We start from the raw sequence: 24,179 nt of genomic DNA, 5'->3' as shown, positions 1-24,179 counted from the left end.
AAACCTCTCCCCTGGCTGTTTGTGGCTGTGTGCTTCTGATTGATTGACATTTTGGGCTGGCCTGAACTATACACAGGCAGCTTTGTCTTTGCAGCATCAAAGGATCGCAGGGGCACTGAAACTGGCCCGATCATGTGATCTGGCAAGCTTCAGAGCAGCGCTTGCATACTCTATAGAAAAGGGTTGTAAGCACCGCACTCCTTGCTTAGGAGACCAGCCACCCTTTATACATAATACTCTTAAAAAATCCCACTATTAGGATTTTTAATTATGTTTTTATATGCACTTTGCAATTTTACCCATTAGAGATGTTGAGACAACCCCTTTAAGATTGCTTATCTTCCATAGATTGAAGACAATTTCAATATGCCTACTAGAAACCTCCAGCAGGGGGAGCTCAGGAGTTTAAGACCTAATAATTGACATGAAACTAAATTGTGATGGACATTCGGTTTTACAGTACTGAGCGACATTGGATATTTTATCTGGCCATCTTCATGTTCAGATCTGATAAATGAAGAAAAAGTTTAGAAAAAAAGCATTGTAATATGTCTTATTACAGAAAAATATTTCTTTCCCCACTAATCAGCCACGGTTTTTCCCTTTACTGATCAATCATAGTACATGTACATGATCAAGCTCATAAACTGCTCAAATCTGTCTACAGCTCTGTCTTCAATAGCTATTTTTTATTGTTTATCATAAATCAACAGTAGAAGTGAATATTAAAAACTTTGTAATATGTCTTAATAGAAAACTAAAGTATATTTCCCACTTATACTGTAAGTCATTTAGTGTCTCCCTGCAATTACCATTCACTCTCATAAACAGCTCTAATCTGTCAACAGATCTGTCTATGGTAGCTACTTTTCTATTTTTTGTATCATAAATTAACAGTACGAGTGAACATAAGAAACTTTGTAATATGTTTTATTAGAAAACATGTATATTTCCCCATTAATCAGCCACTTTTTTCCTGCACTGATCATTCAAGGTCATAAACTGCTCAGATCTATCTACAACTCTTTCTTTAGTAATTCCTCGTTTATTTTTTTTTATCATAAATGAACAGTAGAAGCAAATATTAGAAACTTTGTAAGATGTCTTATTAGAAAAAAATTAATATTTCCCATGTATCAGTCATTTCATCTCTCCCTGCAATGATCATTCACGCTTATAAACTGCTCAAATCTTTCAACACATCTGTCTACAGTAGTTACTTTTTTATTTTTTTGGTAAATCAACAGCACAAAGTAATATAAGAACCTTTGTAATATGTTTTATTAGAAAATATCTATATTTCCCCACTCATCAGTCACTTCTTCTTTCCCTGTAATAATCATTCACTCTCATAAACTGCTCAAATCTGTCTACAGATCTGTCTCCAGTGAGGGATTAAACTGTCTATGGAGAGGAAAGAAGCTGGAGGGAGAAAGAGACACAAAATGAAACTGCTGAGACTTCTAGTTACTAGAGCCTACAGAGGGGATATCTGCTGATATAAGTCATATAGTGGCCAGAAATAATGTTATTCCTAATGTCCACACATGACCGCTTTCTAAAAAATAAAACCCTGGTGATCTAAGCTAAATTCTCTGGCGATCTAAGGTAGAAGAAGGTGGCAAATGTTAGGTACAGTTTGCCTCTGGTTGGTTCTGTGCTCCGCAGACCCCTTAGTGGATAGGGAGCCTTAGGCAGCTGCCTAGTTTGGCAACTCCTGACACAGTCGCTGCCTTTGTCGTTGCATATTCCCAACAGTTTCTGTTAATTTGCGTTACACTTTCCAGAATAGAGAAGCTGATTGATGGCGCCCGGGATCCGAGTGAGTTTCTAGAATGGCAGCGGCAAATGTTGGCAAAGGACCTGGAAAGGCAACTAGCCGATATAGAGTGCCGGCGTCTGGAAGGAAAACTGAGCCGTGAGGAAGCTGTGCTGGCGCGGCAGAACCTCATCCAGGAGAACAAGAAAAAGGTCCTAATGAAGAAAGAGGAGGTGAGAGGTGGAAGCGGGCAGATTTGTAAAGCTACTGTCATCGCTGAGGCATTGGCAGCGCCGCCACGCAGACTCGAATTACTCCGAACCATCCAAGCAGGAAGGATTCACTTATCTGTATCTGTTGCCTTTATCCACCCGACATTAATCCTTATTCTAATTTCCTAGACAAACAGCCTCACTTCAAGTGTGACAGCGAGAAATGAATAAAACCCAGGCGATCGTAACCCGTCGGTCTCAATTGTTAATCCATTAGGGGTTTACCGCAACAATAAAGGAAGATGTCGGGGGGCATATGTGAATATAGGGGTAACAGAAAAATGAAACCTTATTTTGTCACTGGCGATAAAGTGAAATCATAAATTCTGTCTCCTTACAAAACTCCAGCTATTAATCTGTAGACTGTCTCTGTCAGGGGCTTTGTTAAAGGGTTATTACCATCCTCATAAATGGCTATATTCTCAGAAAGAGCTTGTAAATACAAGCAAGTTTACAATTCACCACTTGTTAAAATCTTCAACCGCTTTTGAGATATCAACACTTTTGTTTTCAGCTCATCGCCTTGGAGACCGACCACCGCTGCTAGACAAGAGAACATGTGCAGTACATACAAGCTCTTATCTATCAGACTTGTAAGCGCTACTTTGAAGCTGGCCTGGATCGCTGGAGATTTCTGCTTTGAAGCTGGTCAGGATCGCTGGAGAGCGCTGCTTTGAAGCTGGTCAGGATCGCTGGAGAGCGCTGTTACCTCCTAATCCCGGCCGGCTTCAGTTGCAGTGCTTACAAGCTAGACTTCAGCGGTGGTCGGACTCCAAGGCAACGAGCGCTAAACAAAAGAAACATTTTAATGTCTCAAGAACGGCTGCAAATTTTAAGCAATAAATTGCAGAATCGCTTGTTTTTACAAGAGCAATACTCAATTTATGAAGATGGGAATGACTCTCTTATCGGACAGCCGTCGCCCAACATTCTTTCGTCAGACAAATATCTCAATAGCCCGGCACAAACATATACAGTACTTAAGTCTGCTGAGCATGTTTTTTTTAATAGAAAGAGGGGGATCATTCCCTTACCTGTCTTGTGATTAAGGCCCCATACACATTAGACTAACGTTCGCTGAACCCAGCGATATTATCAGGATCGGCTGACAGTCTAAGGCCTCATTCAGACGTCACTATTTTCCACGTAGGAGAAAAACGGACCAATTACTCTGATCAGAGTTTGATCCAAGTGTCATCATTTTTTTCATACGTGGAGAGAAAAAAGAAAAACTTTTTCACCTACTCCTTTCTGACAATCCCTGTAATTCGGATCGCACTTGGATGTCACCCGAGTACGGTCTGTTGTTTTTCATGGACGTGTAGACTTGCATTGCCGATTTTGATCAAAATCTGACATGTCTCAGATAATTTTTTGTGCACCTCTCGGTCCGAGGAAAAAGTCCGACATGTACACAGCCCCATAGAATACCATGGGTACAAGTGCTATCCATGAAAAATATTCCCAGCACTCGTACGAGAAAATCGGACGTGTAAACGAGCCCTAATGTGTGTGAAAACTTCCTGACTCTCCCTTGATGGAAGATGTCGGGGAAGGAAAAGATTGGAATATTGTTCTGGGTTAGAGAACTATTTCGGCACCACACCATGTGCAATCCGCAGAAATTACCATGTGTTAAGGGGCTCTTAGATTCTTTTGGTGGTGCAACAAGCCAAGTGCAAATGAATTCCAATGAAGAGCAAAGAAAGGCAGCACTCAGCGAATCTTCAATCTAATAGTCCATTATTCCTTTAGGTGGGACATCGTCGCGGTGTGCAAGGTGATAGGGGAGACAGGGGAGAGGTGAGATGGACTAAGGCCGTTTCGCAACCTTCTGGTGCTTCTACGGGACCTTGGACCTGTAGAAGAACCAGAAGGTTGCGAAACGGTCGTTGTCCATCTCACCTCTCCGCCACATGTCTCACCTGTCACCCTGCACACCGCGAAGATGTCCCACCTAAAGGACTATTAGATTGAAGATTGGAATATTGGATCCCAGTGGCCGACCCTTTTGTCCTGCGTGGAGATGGGACACCACTCGAGGAGTCTGGCATAGAAAGCACAGGAGCACTTGGCCGAGGAAGTTCTGAGAGCAACACCCATCTAATGTGTATGGGGACCTTTACTCTCAAGTGAAGCCTGCAGACGTAGACGGAGGAGCTCCAGGCTTATGCATCATAAGATTATCGTCACTTTGCAATTTTTATAATCATCTGGTTGTTTGGTCTTTAGACGGCGAAGCTGATGCGGGAATACGCCGAGAAACGTCTGCAAGAAGAGAAGGAGATGAGGGACCTGGTGGAGCAAGTGTCTGAGGGACACAAAAACACTAAACAGGCAAGATTGAAGCTCCAGAAATACAAGCAGCAAATAGGTATGTGATAATAGAAGAATTGGGTCATAACTTCAGTCTCGCTTTAGACAGTAAAGTAAAAGAAAGTCTACCCAGACGTGTTATCTTTACCGAAGACGTCTCCCTCCATGAGGTGTCCGTGGTATGTGTGCCAGGAGCTGGGTGCTCAGGAGAATCAGCAAGAACTTCTGCCTTAATGGGAGTGTTCAGATACATACAGCAATAAACTGCAGTCGCTTATATACAAAAGAGCAAAGCCAGCCATTGAGAACACATTCCACGGTCTGATCGTGCTCTTGCATAGCAGAGTCGGGAAGGATAGCCGTCAATGAAACGTTAACGCTACGCTATTCTTTTGTCATGTCGCCTTCTTGGGGACCACTATCTGTTACTACGACCTGGTTTTATCCCTCTCTAGTACAAGAAGTAGCGGAGGAGAGCCGGGAGCTGTTACGCCAGGCCTTAGAGGAGGCACAGGAGGAGCTGAGGAAGAAATTTGAGCTGATCCGTGAGATACGAGCCATGGAGTCAGTGCCAATCATTAGACAAAAGTTTGTGGATCTAACACAGGTGAGTGCACTGTAATCCTAGATGTGTCGTATGCCTATAGGCCTTCTTAAGGGTATTATTCACAGGATTAGGGTTTGCCTCGAGTAGCAAAAAATCTTGCCAACCAATCACAATTGTGAGATTTTTATATTGTTTGCATGGCTCACACATAAGGATCTGGCTGTTCATGGACACTAAGATATTGCTCTGTGGGTTACTCTGCTCTTCAGACCGCGGGGCATGGACTGAACTGTGAGATGTCAGTAGTGGAGCTCTGGGAACGTCTGGCTTTACTAAAAGAAGCTCAGAGAAAAGCTGAGGAAGAAAAGAGAGACCAGATCCTTGAGGAAAAGCAGACAAAACAGCAGCATCTTTTGGACACTTTGGAGCAGATCTCTCTCCACAGAGCTGCCCAAGGCAAAGCCGCTCTCCTCAGGTCAGTGCGGTGTCCATCATTGTGATTTCTGCGATAAATGCTACTTTTTTGAGACACTGGGCATGTGGAAATCAGGTTTGGAGCTTGATCCTAAACAGTCACTTATAGAATCATGGAATGTTAGAGTTGTCCAACCCCCTGCTCAATGCAGGATTCACTAAACCATCTCAGACAGTTGTCCATCCAGCCTCTGTTTGAAGACTTCCATTTAAGGAGAACTCACCACCTCTCATAGAAGCCAGTTTTACTCATTGATCACCCCCACTGTCAAAAAGTTTTTTCTAATATCTAATCTGTATCTTCTCCCTTTCAGTTTCATTCCATTGCTTCTCGTATTTCCATATACAAATGAGAATAAGGATGATCCCTCTACACTGTGATGTATCGTCCGATATTTGTAGAAAGCTATTAAGTCTCCTCTTAGCCTTCTTTTTTGCAAGCTAAACATTCCTAGATCCTTTAACCGTTCCTCGTAGGACATAGTTTGCAGACGGGTCACCATCCTGGTAGCTATTGTCTGAACTGTCCAGTTCTTGTCTTGTCCAGTTTTTCGATGTCTTTTTTAAAATGTGGTGCCCAGAACTGGTCACAGTATTCCAGATGGGGTCTGACCAAGGAGGACTAGAGGGGGTTAATTACTTCTTGAGCTAGACTCTAGGCATCTCTTAATACATCCCAGAACTGTGTTTGCTTTTGTTGCTGCTGCATCATACTGTTGACTCATGTGCAGTCTGTGATCTATTAGTATACTCAAGTCTTTTTTACACGTACTGTTGCTTAGTTCTATTCCTCCCATTCTGTAGATGTTTTTTTGACCTTGAGAAAGGCATGGGTCCGGCGCCGAACTGCCTTGGCACTAATAAAAACCTTATCTAAAGCTCCAATGCTCCTCGTTTCCCGCGCCTAGCTCTATTCTCTCCATTCTGGTAGATACTACACAATAGCGTCTATCCTTTATAAGGATCACACCTGTTAATCGACACCTCCCTTCATAATTACTTAGTTAGTCCAGTAGAAAGACAGATGTCCATCAAGTTCAACCGAAGCAAGGGAAAGAATAAAGGTAAAGGGCTATAGATACAACCATAATGCATGATCCAGTCTGATCCCGAGTGTTGATCAAGAGCTTTACACATGTATGTAAGCATTTACAGTTGACTTGAAATCAGAATAAACCTTTCCCGTTTTAGGTCAATTAGGATTACCATAATTTTTAATATTTGACAAATGCCAGAATGAGAGAGCGAAAATGTTTAAAGGCATTTCTATTACTTACTGCAGAGTCAAAAGTTTACATAGACTAAGCCTTTAAAGAATTCTGGACTGACCATAATTTAGATTGTGAGCCCCCAATGGGGACAGTGCCGATATTGTCTGTGAAGTGCCGTGGAGTTAATGGCGCTATATAAGTGAGTAAAATAAATAAATATGTGTCTTTTTATATCGTGTATGTAAACTTCTGGTTTCCACTGTATGTGATTTTCTTCTATAAAAGCATCTAAGCTTTTTTTTTAAACCATAAAGGTTCTTGCTGTGACCGGCTCCTGATATCGGCTGTTCTAGAGATGAATAGTTCTCATGGAATAGAAGCCTCGTGTCCTCTGGAGATTGAACCTTCCTTACTTCAGACGGAGGGAGCGTCCCATTAACTTTTGAGGGATTTTACATGAAAAAGCTTTTGACCATCTTTTGTACGAGCCATTTATGCACTTGTACAATGTTTCCCGTAGACGTCTCTTCTGAAGACTAAATAGATCTTTCCTAATAACTAAGATCCTCCATGCCCCTTATCAGTTTTGTGGCTCTTCTTTGTACCTTTTCTAGCTGCAGGTTTTTCTTTCTTTGAGCTGGTACCCAGAACTGAACTGCGTATTCCAGATGAGGTCGTATTAGCTCTTTGTGAAGTGGAAATATTACATCCCTGCCTCTTTTACTACATGACAATACCCTGCTGGCTTCAGAAGCCGCTGATTGACATCGCGCTGTTATTTAGTCTGTCATTTACAAGTATACCCAGATCCTTCTCTACAAGTGACTCACCTAGTTTTACTCCCCATAGAACATATGATGTCTGCATACTATTAGTACCCACGTGCATAACTTTACATTTATCCACATTGAACCTCATCTAACAAATGGATGCCCAAATTAATCCTAGTCAGCCGGTAACTTCTGAACATCTTCCTCCTTTTATCATTAGATACCAAGACACAGACACAAAACTGACAAGTCCAAGCGCTGACCATCAAAAATGGGGGAAGGCCCTTAATTCCCAACCTGGGAATTAAGTGACACGGTTTTACACCTTGCAGGTCTAGACTTACTTACCTATGTGTCTGAACCATGAAAAGAACAGCATGCTCTCAGGCCTCCTTCACACGTCCTGATATTACCGATACTGGAAAAACCAATACCAGAGATATCCGTGTACCTGTGTGGTAACTGTGTGCAGCTCGTGTGCTGCATCAGTATCACACTTACCGGCGCCTGGGAAACAGCGGTACTGTTCACACTGTTCCCGAGTGCTGGAGGCCAGTCTCATCATTATCCCCTGCTTGTGCTGAAATCCGCATTAGCAGGGGACAATGTTGAAAGTTGTATTCAGCCCCCACTTTCTACATCCAGTGTAAAATGAAAAATAAAATAAAAAACACATTATACTCACCTTAACACCTAATCCACTGAAGCCATTGTCCCCTGTAAAACAAACAAAAATAAAAAAAAATATCCCTCACCTCTCTGAAGTGTAAAGAATCCTTAGTGTCCCACGCCGTAATCCATTGTCCCCTGCTCACGCAGATCTCAGTGCACGCAGGGGACAATGATGAGACTTGCCTCCACCCGGCGCTAACTGTAGCTCTTTTTCCCAGGCGATGGTACGTGTCACACTGATGAAACACAGATGTCATCCATATGTCATCAGTGTGCACGTGTTCTCAACGTTTTGCCGCCCGTGCTGCATGCAAAAAACAGACATGTCAGCGTGTTTTGCCCGCGGACACAGGGTCCGTGGAAACACACTGACATGTGCACAGATCCATTGATTTGAATGGGTCTACGTGCGTCAGTGTCTCCAGTACGTGTGGAAACGGTCACCACACGTACTGAAGACTCTGACATGTGAAGGGGGCCTCATAGTAGTCGACTACCAAAGATGCCAGAAACCAAGTAGGAGGAATAGAAATCAGCAGATTCAAGCTTCCTCATCAGAAATGACAAAAGACAGTAAAAAAAAAAAGCTTTTTAAAAAGCAAAAACGTAATAGTTTGATTTCCCCCCTTTGCCATTATAAAAATAGAGATTTGAAAAATGTAAAAAAAGTATATTTTATGACATATTTGGTATTAACAATTGTGCAAGAGTCCAATCTACCAAAATATTGAATTATGTAACCTCTACGTTATATGCTGTAAAGCAAAAAATAAAAGTTCTAAACTTCAGAATTGCCATTTTTCATGCCCCCAAAAAATCCTGTAAAAAACTATCAAAACTTTACATGTATCCTACATTTTGTAATAATAAAAAAAGACCCATAGCGGTATTAAGAGAAACATATACCCAGCACCTGCTCTCCTCTTGCAGTGGAGGACTTCATGTGACCGCTGCAGCCAGTCACTAGCCATTGATTGGCTGCAGCCTTCACATTCCATCTTAACCAGAAAATAATGAAACGACACAATATTCTATACACACTGGGATCTGGCTGGATATGCTGTATAGAGGAGTGTACACACACAGATCCCTATGTATGCTCCATATTATTCTATGTTTGTTGATTTTTTCCTCATGTTTTATTTAATACGGAGCAATAATGAAGGATATGTAATTACCGCTTGCATGCCGGGAGGTGGCAGTGACCCAAATCTTCAGGTGGTAAATTGCTAAGTGCGTTACTTATGGTGAAAGGTTTTCTTTAAAAAAAAAAAAAAAAAAAAACAGCTAATTTTAAAATATCACGTAAAAATCACCCGATTACCTGATTTATGTAGCAGCGGTGGCGGCATAATTAGCTCGTTTTCTCGACAGCTCATTTACATGCAGACACGGTACAGCTGCGCTAATAAATACCGTTCAAGCTGTAGAGATTTACATATCGCAGCTGCAAGAGGCTCCATAGTGCAGAGGTAAAACGACGGCGACACCGGGACGGAAAAAACAGGGATCTGTGGTGCTCCAGTAAGGCTGCGGCAGCGTAAACTAGGACTTTCCCCATACACGCGCCACATAAACCATTAAAGTGCAAAGTCAGGGGCATTCATATATCGGAGGGGGCCACAAAGGATGCAGGGTCCAGAGCTCGCTGCCTGTTCCATTTCTTGACAGCACATTACCCGCAATGAAGATGGCATTTATACCATTACTGTAATCTATTAGAAAGTTGCCAAAGTGGTTTACAAAAAAGTTTGGAGAGAGACAAGAAATGTTATTATATAAAAACAAACAAAAAACCCATTCTCAACTTTTAATTTCTTTGCTCTGGATCCCCATAAGTCTCTGCTTACAGTGCTGCTCTGGTTATCTACAGTGGCTTGAGAAAGTATTCATCCCCTTGGCAATTTTTATGTTTTGCTACCTCACAACCTGGAATTTCACTTCTTTTTTTGAGGGTTTGCATCAGTTCATGTAAAGAACATGCCTACAACTGTGAACATTTGATTTTCTTTTTATTTTGAAGCAAACAACAAATAGGACAAAATAACTGAAAACTTCAGTGTGCAGAACTCTTCAACCTCCTAAAGTCAGTGCTTTGTAGAGCCTCCTTTTGCAGCAATTACAGCCAGCTGCATGTCGCTTTGGATAAGTCTCTATGAGCTTTCTACATCTGGCCACTGGGATTTTTGCCCATTCCTCAAGGCAAAACTGCTCCAGCTCCTTCAAGTCAGATGGTTTCCTCTGGTGAACAGCAATCATTTGGATTAAGGTCTGGGCTTTGACTAGGCCTCTCCAAAACATTTACACGTTTCCCCTTAAACCACTCGAGTGTTGCTTTAGCAGTATGCTTTGGGTCGTTGTCTTGTTGGAAGGTGAACCTCCGTCCCAGTCTCAAATCACGGACAGACTGAAACAGATTTTGCTCAAGAATATCCCTGTATTTTGCACCATCAATCTTCCCCTCTACTTGTATTTCTAAACAGCTTTTTCCCTGACTTGCTTGAAGACCTCTCCATTCTTTGGAGGTGGGAAAACTTGCATAATTGGCAGTGTATCAAATACTTATTTTCCTTGCTGTATGTATCATCTGTCTATTAGTCTAAAAAACAGTAGAAAAAGATAGGTACAGACAATCAACCTTTCAATTGATAAAAAATAGAAAAGTAGGCAGCGCTCCATAAGTTGTAGACAAAGTTTGAGTATGTTTTGATGAGCTTAAATGTCACATAGTATTGATGTCGGTCTAGAAAAACCCTCTTTTTTCACTATAATTTATGGATTGCTGCCTACTCTTTCCTTTCCATCACAGGATGAATACACATTCCATCAGGTGGTCTCCAGACCTGTCTCCCGCTATCATTGTGTCCAAATCAAAAGCGAGACCCATCATTCCATTCCAGCCTCCATTTCCTCTAGTTCTGCAGAATGATGGCCTTTGATAGTGGTGGTGTGAGGTCAATGGACACCTGTGGCTGGATATGTGGCTCACAGCCCAATGTCATCCAATTGCCTTCTAATGCTTTGTGTAGACACTGTGTGCTGCCTTAGGCTCAGTATGTGTTGTCCATTTTTTCTTGCCGTACAGAATGGATCAATTGTGGAGCCAGTGGTACTACCATCTCCATAGTGTTCCAGAAGCCATTTTTCAACACATCAACTCCAGGCCACATGTTGCTCGTGTTACCGGGAGCAGCCTGCGTGGCTTATGCATGCTCCCATGGCCTGCACATTTTCGGACTTGTCTCCCATTGAGCACATCTGGGACATCATTGGTCGGCAATTGCACAGGAGCTGCCAACAGCGGATTTTGATGATTTGCCCAAGTGCATTCAGCGTTACAGAATATTCCTTAGACGACTATTAATAACCTCATTGATAGCAGACGAGGCGTTCATATTTGAAAATATTATTTCCATTCATCATTTGCAGATCAGTAACGTGTCTCCATCCTGAGATTTCCATCATTCCACACCTTTTACCTTGGTTTTACAATTTTATTGTTAAGGAGTGTATCTGTATGAGTGGGTGAAATAAACGTTAAAGCTCAGAGTTCATAGAAGGAGCCTGCGGGGCCTTCAGGATTTTAAGAGTGTTTGTGTGGAAAAATGGGCCAAAATCACCCCTGAGCAATGCCTGCGACTAGTTTCTCTATACAGGAAGCGTCTTGAAGCTGTCATCACCAACAAAGGCTTTTGTACGAAGTATTAATTCAATTTCAGCAAGTGTGTTCAATACTTTTTCCCTGTGTCATTTCTCATTATTACACATAATGTGTGGATTGGATGGGTTGTTTCCGACATCTGGTGAGCATTTCATGTTAATAGCACCTTTAGAAATATATTTACTTAGAAAATTGGTGACTTGTTGAATATTTATTTCACCCACTTTTATCTGGACAGTTTACGAAACAATCACTGACAGATAATATTTTTTACGGACACATTGGAAAACCACAATAAATCATTGTGTTGATAAGTGATACATGTCTGCCGCCCAGAAGAGATCGGCTGCAGTCACTGTGAACTTTAAAGTGATGATAATTACAGTCAACATAATCTGTATAGGTTTCTTCAGTTTCCAAAAAATCATGGACGTCTTACCTTTTTTTATGAACATGTCATAAAAGTGCCCTATTTTTACGGACTGCCCTGGAATTTCTAGACAGTTGGCAACCCTGGCACCAGGGCATTACTGCAGCACCATGCCCAAACCAGACGTCTTCCTGTAGTCAATGTGCCTGGAATTTCCTATCTCTGTATTAGCCTCATCAGCCCCTAACGAGTCTGCAATCGCATGGACAACCCCCCTTCCCTTCATAGATCTAAGCCATGATATTATACAGTGGTGTGAAAAAGTGTTTTCCCCCTTCCTGATTTCTTATTCTTTTGCATGTTTGTCACACTTCAATGTTTCAGATCACAAAGCAAATTTAAATATTAGACAATGAAGGTCTTTATTATTAAAGGAAAAAGAAATCCAAACATACAGGGCACTGTGTGAAAAAGTGATTACCCCTAAACCTAATAACTGGTTGGGCCACCCTTGGCAGCAACAACGGCAATTAAGCATTTGTGATAACTGGCAATGAGTCTTTTACAATGCTCTGGAGGAATTTTGGCCACTTATCTTTACAAAATTGTTGTAACTCAGCCACATTGGAGGGTTTCCGAGCATTTTTTAAGGTCATGCCACAGCATCTCAATCTGATTTAAGGTCAGGATTTGACTAGGCCACGACAAAGTCTTAATTTTGCTTTTCTTAAGCCATTCAGAGGTGGACTTGCTGGTGTGTTTTGGATCATTGTTCTGCTGCATAACCCAAGTGCGCTTCAGCTTGAGGTCACAAACAGATAGCCGGACATTCTCCTTCAGGAGTTTTTGGTAGACAGCAGAATTCATGTTTCCATTTACCACAGCAAGTCTTCCAGGTCCTGAAGCAGCAAAACAGCTTCAGACCATCACACTACCACCACCACATTTTACTCTTCATATGATGTTCCTTTTCTGAAATACTGTATTACTTCTACACCAGATGTAAAGGGACATACACCTTCCAAAAGTTCAACTTTTGTCTCGTCAGTCCACAGAGTATTCTCCCAAAAAGTCTTGGCGATCATCAAGATGTTTTCTTGCAAAAATGAGACAAGCCTTTATGTTCTTTTTGCTCACAGTAGTTTTCGTCTAGGAACTCTCCCATACATGCCATTTTTGCCCAGTCTCTTTCTTATGGTGGAGTCGTGAACACTGACTTTAACTGAGGCAAGTAAGGCTTGCAGTTCTTTGGATGTTGTTGTGGGGTTTTTTGTGACCTCTTGGAAGAGTTGTTGCTGCGCTTTTGGGGTAATTTTGGTCGGCCGGCCACTCCTGGGAAGGTTCACCACTGTTCCATGTTTCCGTCATTTGTGGATAATGACTCTCACTGTGGTTCGCTGCAGTCCCAAACCTTTATAAATCTCCATTACTTTATTTCTCATTTGTTCCTGAATTTCTTTGGATCGCAGCATTATGTCTATCTTTTGAGGATGTTTTGGTCTACTTTACTTTGTCAGGCATGTCCTATTTAAGTGATTTGTAGATTGAGAACAGGTGTGGCAGTAATCAGGCCTCTGTGTGGCTAGGGAAATTGAGCTCAGCTTCCCAAAGATGTGATAAACCACAGTTAATTTATGGTTTATGTGGGTGGCAATCACTTCTTCACACAGGGCCCTGTAGGTTTGGATTTCTTTTATCCTTAATAATAAAGATCTTCATTTAAAAACTGCATTTTGTGTTTACTTGTGTTATCTTTGTCTAATATTGAAATTTTGTTTTGTGACCTGAAACATTGAAGTGTGACAAACATTCAAAAGAATAAGAAATCGGGAAGGGGGCAAACACTTTTTCACACCACTGTATGTAATATCTATTTAACTATCTCTTTCTAATTCATAGCTATGTCTATTCTATCTACAGGTGCATCTCACTAAATTAGAATATCACCAAAAAGTTAATTTATTTCAGTTCTTCAATCCAAAAATTGAAACTCCTATATTATATAGAGTCATTACACACAGAGTGATCTATTATATAGAGCAGAGGTCCCCAACCGCCGGTCCGCGGACCAGGACCGGGCCGTTGGGGTTTTTCAGCCGGTCCGCAGCGCCGCTGACCAGGGCCGGCGTCAGCACCCGGGCAAATGCCGGGGCTCTGAGCAGGCAGAGGGGCCCACTGGCGGTCGCGCACCCCGCTGGGCTATGGGCGGAGGAGAGCGGTGTCAGCGCCCGCCCTTCTCCGCCGCTTGCTCAGGGCCCCGGCAGCCCGATACTTACCTCTCCCCGTGCCTCCGCAGATCAGCTGTCTTCCTGCTCTGCGCTCCCTGTGACGTCTCAGGTCAGAGGGCGCGGTGACGTCTTTACACCGCGCCCTCCCCTGAGCCGTCACAGGGAGCGCTGAGCGGGAAGAAACGACAACACTGGAGTTCGGAGCCGAGCAGCGAGCGGCGGGCAGCAGGTAGCAGGTGAGGAGAAGGGAGGTGAGTATTTGATTTTTTTTTTTTTTTTTAATGTATGGAGGCATGGGGCAGTATAAAGAGGGGAGGGGGGGCATCCTGCTTGGGGCATTATAAAGAGGAGGGGTGACAGCCTGCATGGGGCATTATAAGGTGGGGAACAGCCTGCATGGGGCATTATAAAGAGGAGGGGTGACAGCCTGCATGGGGCATTATAAGGTGGGGAACAGCCTGCATGGGGCATTATAAAGAGGGGGGGATTCCTGCTTGGGGCATTATAATGAGGAGGGGTGACAGCCTGCATGGGGCATTATAAGGTGGGGACCAGCCTGCATGGGGCATTATAAAGAGGGGGGGATTCCTGCTTGGGGCATTATAATGAGGAGGGGTGACAGCCTGCATGGGGCATTATAAGGTGGGGACCAGCCTGCATGGGGCATTATAAGGTGGGGAACAGCCTGCACGGGGCATTATAAAGAGAGGGGGGGACATCCTGCATGGGGCATTATAAGGTGGGGAACAGCCTGCACGGGGCATTATAAAGAGAGGGGGGGACATCCTGCATGGGGCAGTATAAAGAGGAGGGGTGACAGCCTGCATGGGGCAGTATAAAGAGGAGGGGTGACAGCCTGCATGGGGCATTATAAAGAGGGGGGGCACCCTGTATGGGGCATTATGTGGGGGGTAACAGCCTGCATGGAGCATTAAAAGGGGGGGGCCTGTATGGGGCATTATGTGGGGGGGAACAGCCTGCATGGAGCATTATAAGGGGGGGGGCAGCCTGTATGGGGCATTATGTGGGGGTAACAGCCTGCATGCAGCATTATATGGGGACCGGTATCCTGTATGGAGCGTTATATGGGGGCCAGTATCCTGTATGGAGCGTTATATGGGGGCCAGTATTCTGTATGGAGCCTTATATGGGGGCCAGTATTCCGTATGGGGTCTTATATGGGGGCCAGTATTCCGTATGGGGCCTGATATGGGGGCAAGTATTCCGTATGTGGCCTTATATGGGGGCAAGTATTCCGTATGGGGCCTTATATGGGGGCAAGTATTCCGTATGGGGCCTTATATGGGGGCCAGTATTCCGTATGAAGCGTTATATGGGGGCCAGTATTCCGTATGGGCGTTATATGGGGACCAGTATCCTGTATGGAGCCTTATATGGGGGCCACTATTCTGTGTGGAGCGATTCACCGGTTTCTGAGCTATTGTAGAATTTACAATAGATATTACTCATGAAGTGAAATCTTTGCATTGTATTATATATATATATTTCTCCGCCGTATCTCTGCATCATGAATCGTGGTATGTGTTAAAGGGGCCCACTGAGACTCTTTCGCCCGGGGCCCAGAAAAACCTGGAGCCGGCCCTGCCGCTGACAGCTAGCTCCGCGGCCCTGCGCCTGGTCAGAACTCGCTCTGTGTGGATTTATAATGTTTTCTGCCATAGCCGTGACAGCTCGCAGCTCCCGGCAGAGAACATTATGCAGGACGGGGTGGGGCGTCGGGCGGGTCTTAGTGACGCAGCCCTCCACAGCACAGCATGGTACCTGTTGTACGTCACAGGGCGGGTCTTAGTGACGCGGCCCTCCTGCACAGCATGGTGTGTTCCTGACGGGGTGGGGCGGCAGGCTCTCCTCACTGACACGCCCCCGGCAGAACATGTTATGTGGGGCGTGCTGGGGCAGCAGACTGGCTTCAGTGACGCGGCTCCCGGTACCGGTGTTCAGTGTGTAGCGCTGCTAAGCAGCAGCGCTGTATACACTGACGCTCAATGTACAATGCTGCTACTTAGCAGCGCTGTACACCGAGGTCCCGCCAGCATCCTCCCCATACAGCTCCACCCCTCCATAACCCCACCCCCATATGACCAAAGCCCCGCCCCCACCCCCACCGGGCCATGGAAAACTGGTCTTGCTTAAAGCCGGTCCCTGGTGCAAAAAAGGTTGGGGACCTCTGATATAGAGTCATTACACACAGAGGGATCTATTATATAGAGTCATTACACACAGAGTGATCTATTATATAGAGTCATTACAGACAGAGGGATCTATTATATAGAGTCATTACACACAGAGGGATCTATTATATAGAGTCATTACACACAGAGGGATCTATTATATAGAGTCATTACACACAGAGGGATCTATTATATAGAGTCATTACACACAGAGTGATCTATTATATAGAGTCATTACACACAGAGGGATCTATTATATAGAGTCATTACACACAGAGTGATCTATTATATAGAGTCATTACACACAGAGGGATCTATTATATAGAGTCATTACACACAGAGGGATCTATTATATAGAGTCATTACACACAGAGTGATCTATTATATAGAGTCATTACACACAGAGGGATCTATTATATAGAGTCATTACACACAGAGGGATCTATTATATAGAGTCATTACACACAGAGGGATCTATTATATAGAGTCATTACACACAGAGGGATCTATTATATAGAGTCATTACACACAGAGGGATCTATTATATAGAGTCATTACACACAGAGGGATCTATTATATAGAGTCATTACACACAGAGGGATCTATTATATAGAGTCATTACACACAGAGGGATCTATTATATAGAGTCATTACACACAGAGGGATCTATTATATAGAGTCATTACACACAGAGGGATCTATTTCAAGTGTTTATTTCTGTTAATGTTGATGATTATGGCTTACAGCCAATGACAACACAAAAGTCATTATCTCAGTAAATTAGAATACTTTATAACAACAGCTTGAAAAATGATTTTAAAATCTGAAATGTATGTTCAGTAAATGCCTCAAAACTTGGTCGAGCTCCTTTTGCATCGATTACTGCATCAATGCGGCAATGTGGCATGGAGGCGATCAGCCTGTGGCACTGCTGAGGTGTTATGGAAGCCCAGGTGGCTTTGATAGCAGCCTTCAGCTTGACTGCATTGTTGGGTCTGGGGTCTCTCATCTTCCTCTTGACAATACCCCATAGATTCTCTATAATAGATTCTCTATGGGGTTAAGGTCAGGCGAGTTTTCTGCTAATCAAGCACAGTGATACTGTTGTGTAAACCAGGTATTGGTACTTTTGGCAGTGTGGACAGGGGCCAAGTCCTGCTGGAGAATGACATTTCCATCTCCAAAAAGCTTGTCGGCAGAGGGAAGCATGAAGTGCTCTAAAATTTCCTGGTAGACGGCGGCGCTGACTTTGGTCTTGATAAAACACAGTGGACCTCCACCAGCAGATGACATGGCTCCCCAAACCATCACTGATTGTGGAAACTTCACACTAGACCTCAAGCAGCTTGGATTGTGGCCTCTCCACTCTTCCTTCAGACTCTGGGACCTTGTGGAGTGTGTCAGTGACTGTCTTCTGGACATCTGTCAAGTCAGCAGTCTTCCCCATGATTGTGGAGCCTACTGAAACAGACTAAGGGACCTTTTTAAATGCTTAGGAAGCCTTTGTTAATTATTTTAATTTACTGAGATAATGACCTTTGTGTCATTGGCTGTAAATCATAATCATCAACATTAACAGAAATAAACACTTGGAATAGATCCCTCTGTGTGTAATGACTCTATATAATAGATCCCTCTGTGTGTAATGACTCTATATAATAGATCCCTCTGTGTGTAATGACTCTATATAATAGATCACTCTGTGTGTAATGACTCTATATAATAGATCCCTCTGTCTGTAATGACTCTATATAATAGATCACTCTGTGTGTAATGACTCTATATAATAGATCCCTCTGTGTGTAATGACTCTATATAATAGATCCCTCTGTGTGTAATGACTCTATATCATAGATCACTCTGTGTGTAATGACTCTATATCATAGATCCCTCTGTGTGTAATGACTCTATATAATAGATCCCTCTGTGTGTAATGACTCTATATAATAGATCCCTCTGTGTGTAATGACTCTATATAATAGATCACTCTGTGTGTAATGACTCTATATAATAGATCCCTCTGTCTGTAATGACTCTATATAATAGATCACTCTGTCTGTAATGACTCTATATAATAGATCCCTCTGTGTGTAATGACTCTATATAATAGATCCCTCTGTGTGTAATGACTCTATATAATAGATCACTCTGTGTGTATTGACTCTATATCATAGATCCCTCTGTGTGTAATGACTCTATATAATAGATCCCTCTGTGTGTAATGACTCTATATAATAGATCCCTCTGTGTGTAATGACTCTATATAATAGATCCCTCTGTGTGTAATGACTCTATATAATAGATCCCTCTGTGTGTAATGACTCTATATAATAGATCCCTCTGTGTGTAATGACTCTATATAATAGATCCCTCTGTGTGTAATGACTCTATATAATAGATCCCTCTGTGTGTAATGACTCTATATAATAGATCCCTCTGCATGTAATGACTCTATATAATAGATCCCTCTGTGTGTAATGACTCTATATAATATAGGAGTTTCAATTTTTGGATTGAAGAACTGAAATAAATTAACTTTTTGGTGATATTCTAATTTAGTGAGATGCACCTGTATCTCTATTTCTCTCTCTATTTCTATCTATTTAACTCTCTATAATTTCTCCCATCCGTCCGTCCGTCCATCCATCCATCCATCCATCCATCCATCCATCCATCCATCCAGTCGTCCTGAATGCAGAGATTTGCTCCTGATTCATGAAGTGATCTCTGAGGTCTCTAAAATGAGTGACTGTTTTCCGGACAGATCTGGGCGGCCGGGGAAGCTTGTTCTGGGGGAATGTAATTTTCCTCTTCAGCTGCCGCCTTAACTGAAAGCTGCGGAGTCCGGGTAAAGTCAGTGCTCAGTGTGACAATGAATCCCCCACAATGTGCGGCTATTTCTGAGCCCGCACCGCATTAATACAACCTTGCTTTAATAGGAGCAGAAAAATACACTTTCTCATCTCTTTTTTCTAGAAGTATCTGCTGGATGTGTTTTATTTCATTTATCTTTGTTGACAGGCTGGAAGAGAAAAAGTCTAAATCTCAGTTTGGAAAAACTGCCGCAGCAAACAATGATCGAGTCACCGAACTGCAGCGGAAACTGGAAAAGAGAATAACCGAGCGCGAGAGACAGGCGGAGGCCTTAAAGCTGCACCCCCAGCGTAATGCCATCAAAGTAAGAGGACGGTATGGGACCGGGCCGCTGAGCTTCATGTGGGCACCACCTTACACTGTACCAGTCATTTCACATAATACCTGTAAAAAAGTATTGGCCTTATTGTCCTCATTCACACCAATACATTGGAAACCGCTTTTGATGCACAATATGTCCAGTAACTATACCAATTCTCATGCTCTGTAACTTGCCCTCCAGTCTTTTGAGTGGGCGGTTCCTCTTATACTAGAGGCACTATATGTGCCGGAACATCCCTTCACAAGAATGTCCAGTGATTTGCTTGCCTCTCTGTTATGCCTGTATTCACTTTGATTTCACTTTAATTTCCTCTGTGGTGGTCCTCTAGTAAAAGTTAATGCTCACTTCAAGGTTTCCCCATAGATTAGAGCTGAATGCTGAGTGTCCCAACTGGGAGAACTTTGTGATCAGCTTTAAGGGCCCTTCTAAAAACTACAGTTTCTGTGTAGATCCTGAGAGCAGACTGTCAGTCATTACATGTCTCACACTAGTAACTCCTCCTTTCATCTAAAGTAAGCTCTGGAGGCAGATTCTCAGGGAGATCTAGGTCCCACCCATAGATCTTAACAGCTCATTTACATATTAAGAAAAATGCAGATTTTTCTGGAATAAAAGATCGGATCACAGATATCAAGGTATCATTTTATTCAGCTTCCTATGACCTTCATGCCCACATAGACGGCTTAGGAGGGTTGATCCTACTGACAGATGGCCTTTAATACCTGTCAATGGTATACGGAGACAACTTCAGCACTGATATAACAAGGAGATCATAGATTGATTTTCATGAGGTGATATTTATTCATCCCCGACCAATGTGTACAGACAATATCCAATGTTTCGCCGAATTGGCCTTTGTCAAGGGTATCTGTAATGAGCGGCTAGTCCCGCATCTACTCTAACCACTCCAGTTTCCCCGACCTCCGCTCATTACAGATAATCTTGACAAAGGCCAAATTAGGCGAAACGTTGGATATTATCTGTACACATTGGTCGGGGATGAATAAATATCACCTCACAAAAAGCAATCCATAATCTTGTTATCTCAGTGCTGAAGTGGTCTCCGTATACCCAGAAGAGTAACCTGAGCCCTAAAGGGGGTACTCCAATATCAGCCAATAAAGTTTGTTCTTTTTTTATAATCAAAAGTTAAAAACTTAACAATACATTAATTACAGTTTTCAAGAGCTGAAGACTCTACTTGTAATAAATGAACCTCGACAGCAAGCAGAGATATTGAAATCGCAATTTGGAAGCGTACAGAATTTATAAAAATATATATATATACTGTATATTGTTAAATTGTATAACTTTTTATGCTACAATAAATGTTGTCTATTTGCTGAATCTAGAAGAAGCGGGTAAATATTTTACATTTATTGGGTGTTACACATTTGCTACTTTTGCGGATCTTTAGCAGTGAAATCCTCTTTCTTACAGGACTCCTATGAAGAGAAGCATTGGAAGGAACTGGAGGAGAGCAGGGAGCGCCAGGCGCAGCTGCTCCAGTGCGGAGTGGTGTCGAGAGAAACGGCGCACAGGATGGCGGCTTATGAGGCCGCAAGAAACGGGAGCTCACGAGCCTGCGTGATGCCATCATAAAATCTATGGACTCAATGTTCTCCTTTATCCAGAAGAACAAAGATACCGTAATAAATAAGAAGATGCATGTAGGAAAGACTATTAGATAAAATACCCTTTTGCACAATGGTCGAGTCACGCGATCAGTTCTTTTTTTCTTTGTCAGTGTCATGAACAACACTCACTGCACACGTGATTCAGGTGTGAGTGTATTAGATGTAAAAGATGGGGCACAGCCATGATTCTAAGTCATGGCATATTCTCCCACAGGAATCTCTTAGTGGAATAATACAACCGCCATATTTCCGAGCATGCTCTCACCATCCTAAACACAACTATGATTTATCCATAATTCGGGTTTATGTCACATTTCTGTGCCTTCCTAATTCTGGTGCTTGATACTACTGTGTACTGTGCCATCTGTAAGTGCCTTACAGTTTGGCCTATGAGTAACCAATTATACCAAACAGGTGACAATCATCATCATTTTCATATGTAGATTGAAAAACAGTCATTAACTGAAATAGCTGTGTCAGAGGTTTAAAACTGGGTGCGGAACAGACAAACTCTGCTAAAAGGTGAGGCTGTGGAAGACAAGTCATACTTTGCAATGTGCAGAAAGCCAAACTATGATTGTGCTTAATACAGTGTATAGGAAACAAACTGTGTGCACATTGCAAGCACATAGCTCTGCTGTGCACACTGATGGTATCCTACACTGCTTTGCTGGCAGAATGTTTCTCCGTTCCAGCGGCTTGACCTGCATATTAACTTCTTAGACCCGTGCCGGCTTCCGCTAATGATGTAGGGAAGTCGATTGGAGACAGCTTTTCGGTTTGTGAAGGAGCCCTTCACCAGTCTGACGGTAGATACTAGAAGGCTGGGAAACAGAAAAAAACAATACCGCTCGCAACTTGCTCTTCTCAGATTTTGCATGTTTTGACAGTAGGAGAGAGGAATTTAGAGTGCAACTTCCCCTGCACTGTCTCCAGTCCACCAAAACATTATTGGTAATTAATATAGGCACTCACTTAAGTGGGACCAGTATTTTCAACAAACTTAGCATAAATTAAAATAAAGTACAAGTAAATATAAGAAACTTTGTAATGTAACTTATCAGAGAAATCTGCTTCTTTCTCCACTTAGTAGCCCCCTTTTTCTTCTCCCTCCGGCCTTTTGAACTTATCCACTCTTAAAAACGGCTCAAGATCGTTCCAGCTCACTGATGGTGAGATGGAAGAGTGAGGAGGAAATAAGCAGAGGGAGACACAGAAAGATTGTGCTGAGTTTTCTAACAAGTGTTTAACACCACATCAGAGCTTGATTCACATTCACACAGCTCAGCACTGCTGTATAATTTACGTCATGCTGCTGCTTCTCTAGGTGCTCTAAAAGGAGTGAAGAGCAGAAATCCTTCTCTGTGTGCTGTGCTGTGTATGGGAGACATCTTAGTAGTTAGTATATTCCCACCAGCTCAGAGTCAATAGCAAATAACAGATAGAGCCTGCAAAGAGAAAAATTGATGAAAATGCAGAATATAAAGTCATATAATGGCCAGAAATAGAGTTATTCCTCATCTACACACACGTGATAGCTTATTCTGAAATGCTAGTTGAAAGTATGATTCATTTTTAAAATATTAGCCAGTAGAACAGAAATCAGCCCAATCCATATAGAAAGTAGTCAGCACTGATCATCTCCCCAGGGAATTCAGCCCACAATCAGTCATCCCTGGACTGGTCATCTGAGACTGCACAGCAGCCATCTAGGTGGTCTCCTCCAAATCTGGTCAGAGTAGTCTTCACTTGCTCAGCGTGTCAGTTGGAAACTGACTCACCCTGTCACCAGGCAGGCTCGCTGCCCACCATAAGGAGCTGCATTTCAAGAGAGGACAAAGCGAAGAAGAAAGTCTGCCGCTCAGTGCCTGGTTGTGCACAAGAAGGAACAACAGAAGCGGGTAAAATAACTTGAAGGTGGCTTAGCTCCGCCAACACAGAATGTCTGGCCAGCAGCAGGAAGGATGGGGGGGATTTTGTGTGCTGCATACTGTAGTAAAACACTGAGACTTGTAGTATAAAAAAAAACAATTATGGAATTTAAAGGGCTTGGGACAGGTGGACCATTGTGGCGATAGGCTGTACGGCCTGCCGGGAAATTACCCGGTAAGGCACATTGCCTATCCAGTCCTGGATAGCGTGGCCCACCAGGTAACTGCCCATTACTGCACATTGCCAATCGGGGCCGGACTTCGATAGTGATCACACATGCGCATTAGTGCTCCATTGAAACTTGAGATTTGGGGAAAGGCTGGGACACCCCCAGTGATCATATATTTGTGATAAATGTATTTAGTGATTTAGTGGCTTAACCTCTTTAAACTTTGCATGCTTCAGAGCTGAAATCTCTTAATATTCTTTGCTGAATCAATGTCTGCATATAGATTGGTCGAAATACAGGAGCTCAGATAAGAAGATAACAAGCTTGCTGACTGTTTCCAACGACAATTAGCTGAACTATGATTGCAGCTCTCGACTACAATACAGGCCAACGGTCTGCAGTCCATGCCTGTAACATCAAGTGAAGAGTCCCTCTAATGGAGACAAAGTCTTTGGAGCCTCACAGTCGAATAATCACTTAGGATCACTGTGATAGCTTCACTAATTTTTATCTAGTCTATCAATGTATTTGCAGAGGACTTGGACAGGTAGATATACTAAAGCTATGGATAAGTGATGCAACCTAAGATCGCTCTGCTGTACTGCAACCAGGCAGCGGAAATGTGGCCACATTGCGACCCGCAAGTTGCTGCAGCACAACAGTTTGCACAAATCCAAACTTGCTGAATTTGTGATCTTATGTTGCTTGGCCACAAGTCACTGCGCAGCGCAAGTGTATATTATCATTGGTGTGTAATTGAATGCGGTCTATTG

At 42.9% G+C, this 24,179-nt stretch overlaps 1 protein-coding gene across 4 annotated transcripts in view; it reads left to right on the top strand.

The window, feature by feature from the left end:
- The window catches only part of LOC141162632 (cilia- and flagella-associated protein 99-like), an 81,066-nt gene extending 59,690 nt beyond the window's left edge, over positions 1 to 21,376 (top strand). For 2 of the 4 annotated variants that reach the window (XM_073648930.1, XM_073648923.1), the window contains 6 exons: positions 1,788 to 1,992; positions 4,264 to 4,405; positions 4,803 to 4,954; positions 5,164 to 5,369; positions 19,494 to 19,650; positions 21,109 to 21,376. In XM_073648930.1, the coding sequence (XP_073505031.1) occupies positions 1,788 to 1,992; positions 4,264 to 4,405; positions 4,803 to 4,954; positions 5,164 to 5,369; positions 19,494 to 19,650; positions 21,109 to 21,270 (1,024 nt within the window). In that variant the 3' untranslated portion in view covers positions 21,271 to 21,376. Of the gene's footprint in view, positions 1 to 1,787; positions 1,993 to 4,263; positions 4,406 to 4,802; positions 4,955 to 5,163; positions 5,370 to 19,493; positions 19,651 to 20,846; positions 20,902 to 21,108 lie in introns of those variants that run through there. The other 2 variants (XM_073648940.1, XM_073648951.1) reach the window with 2 other exon arrangements.
- Positions 21,377 to 24,179: the final 2,803 nt, after the last annotated feature.

Source organism: Phyllobates terribilis, unplaced genomic scaffold (assembly GCF_046119375.1).
Source record: "Phyllobates terribilis strain yellow unplaced genomic scaffold, ASM4611937v1 Scaffold_1__5_contigs__length_1240528914, whole genome shotgun sequence".
Classification (NCBI taxonomy): Eukaryota; Metazoa; Chordata; class Amphibia; order Anura; family Dendrobatidae; genus Phyllobates; species Phyllobates terribilis.
Note: the sequence above shows the minus strand (reverse complement) of the source record. Positions and strands in the feature narration are given on the sequence as shown.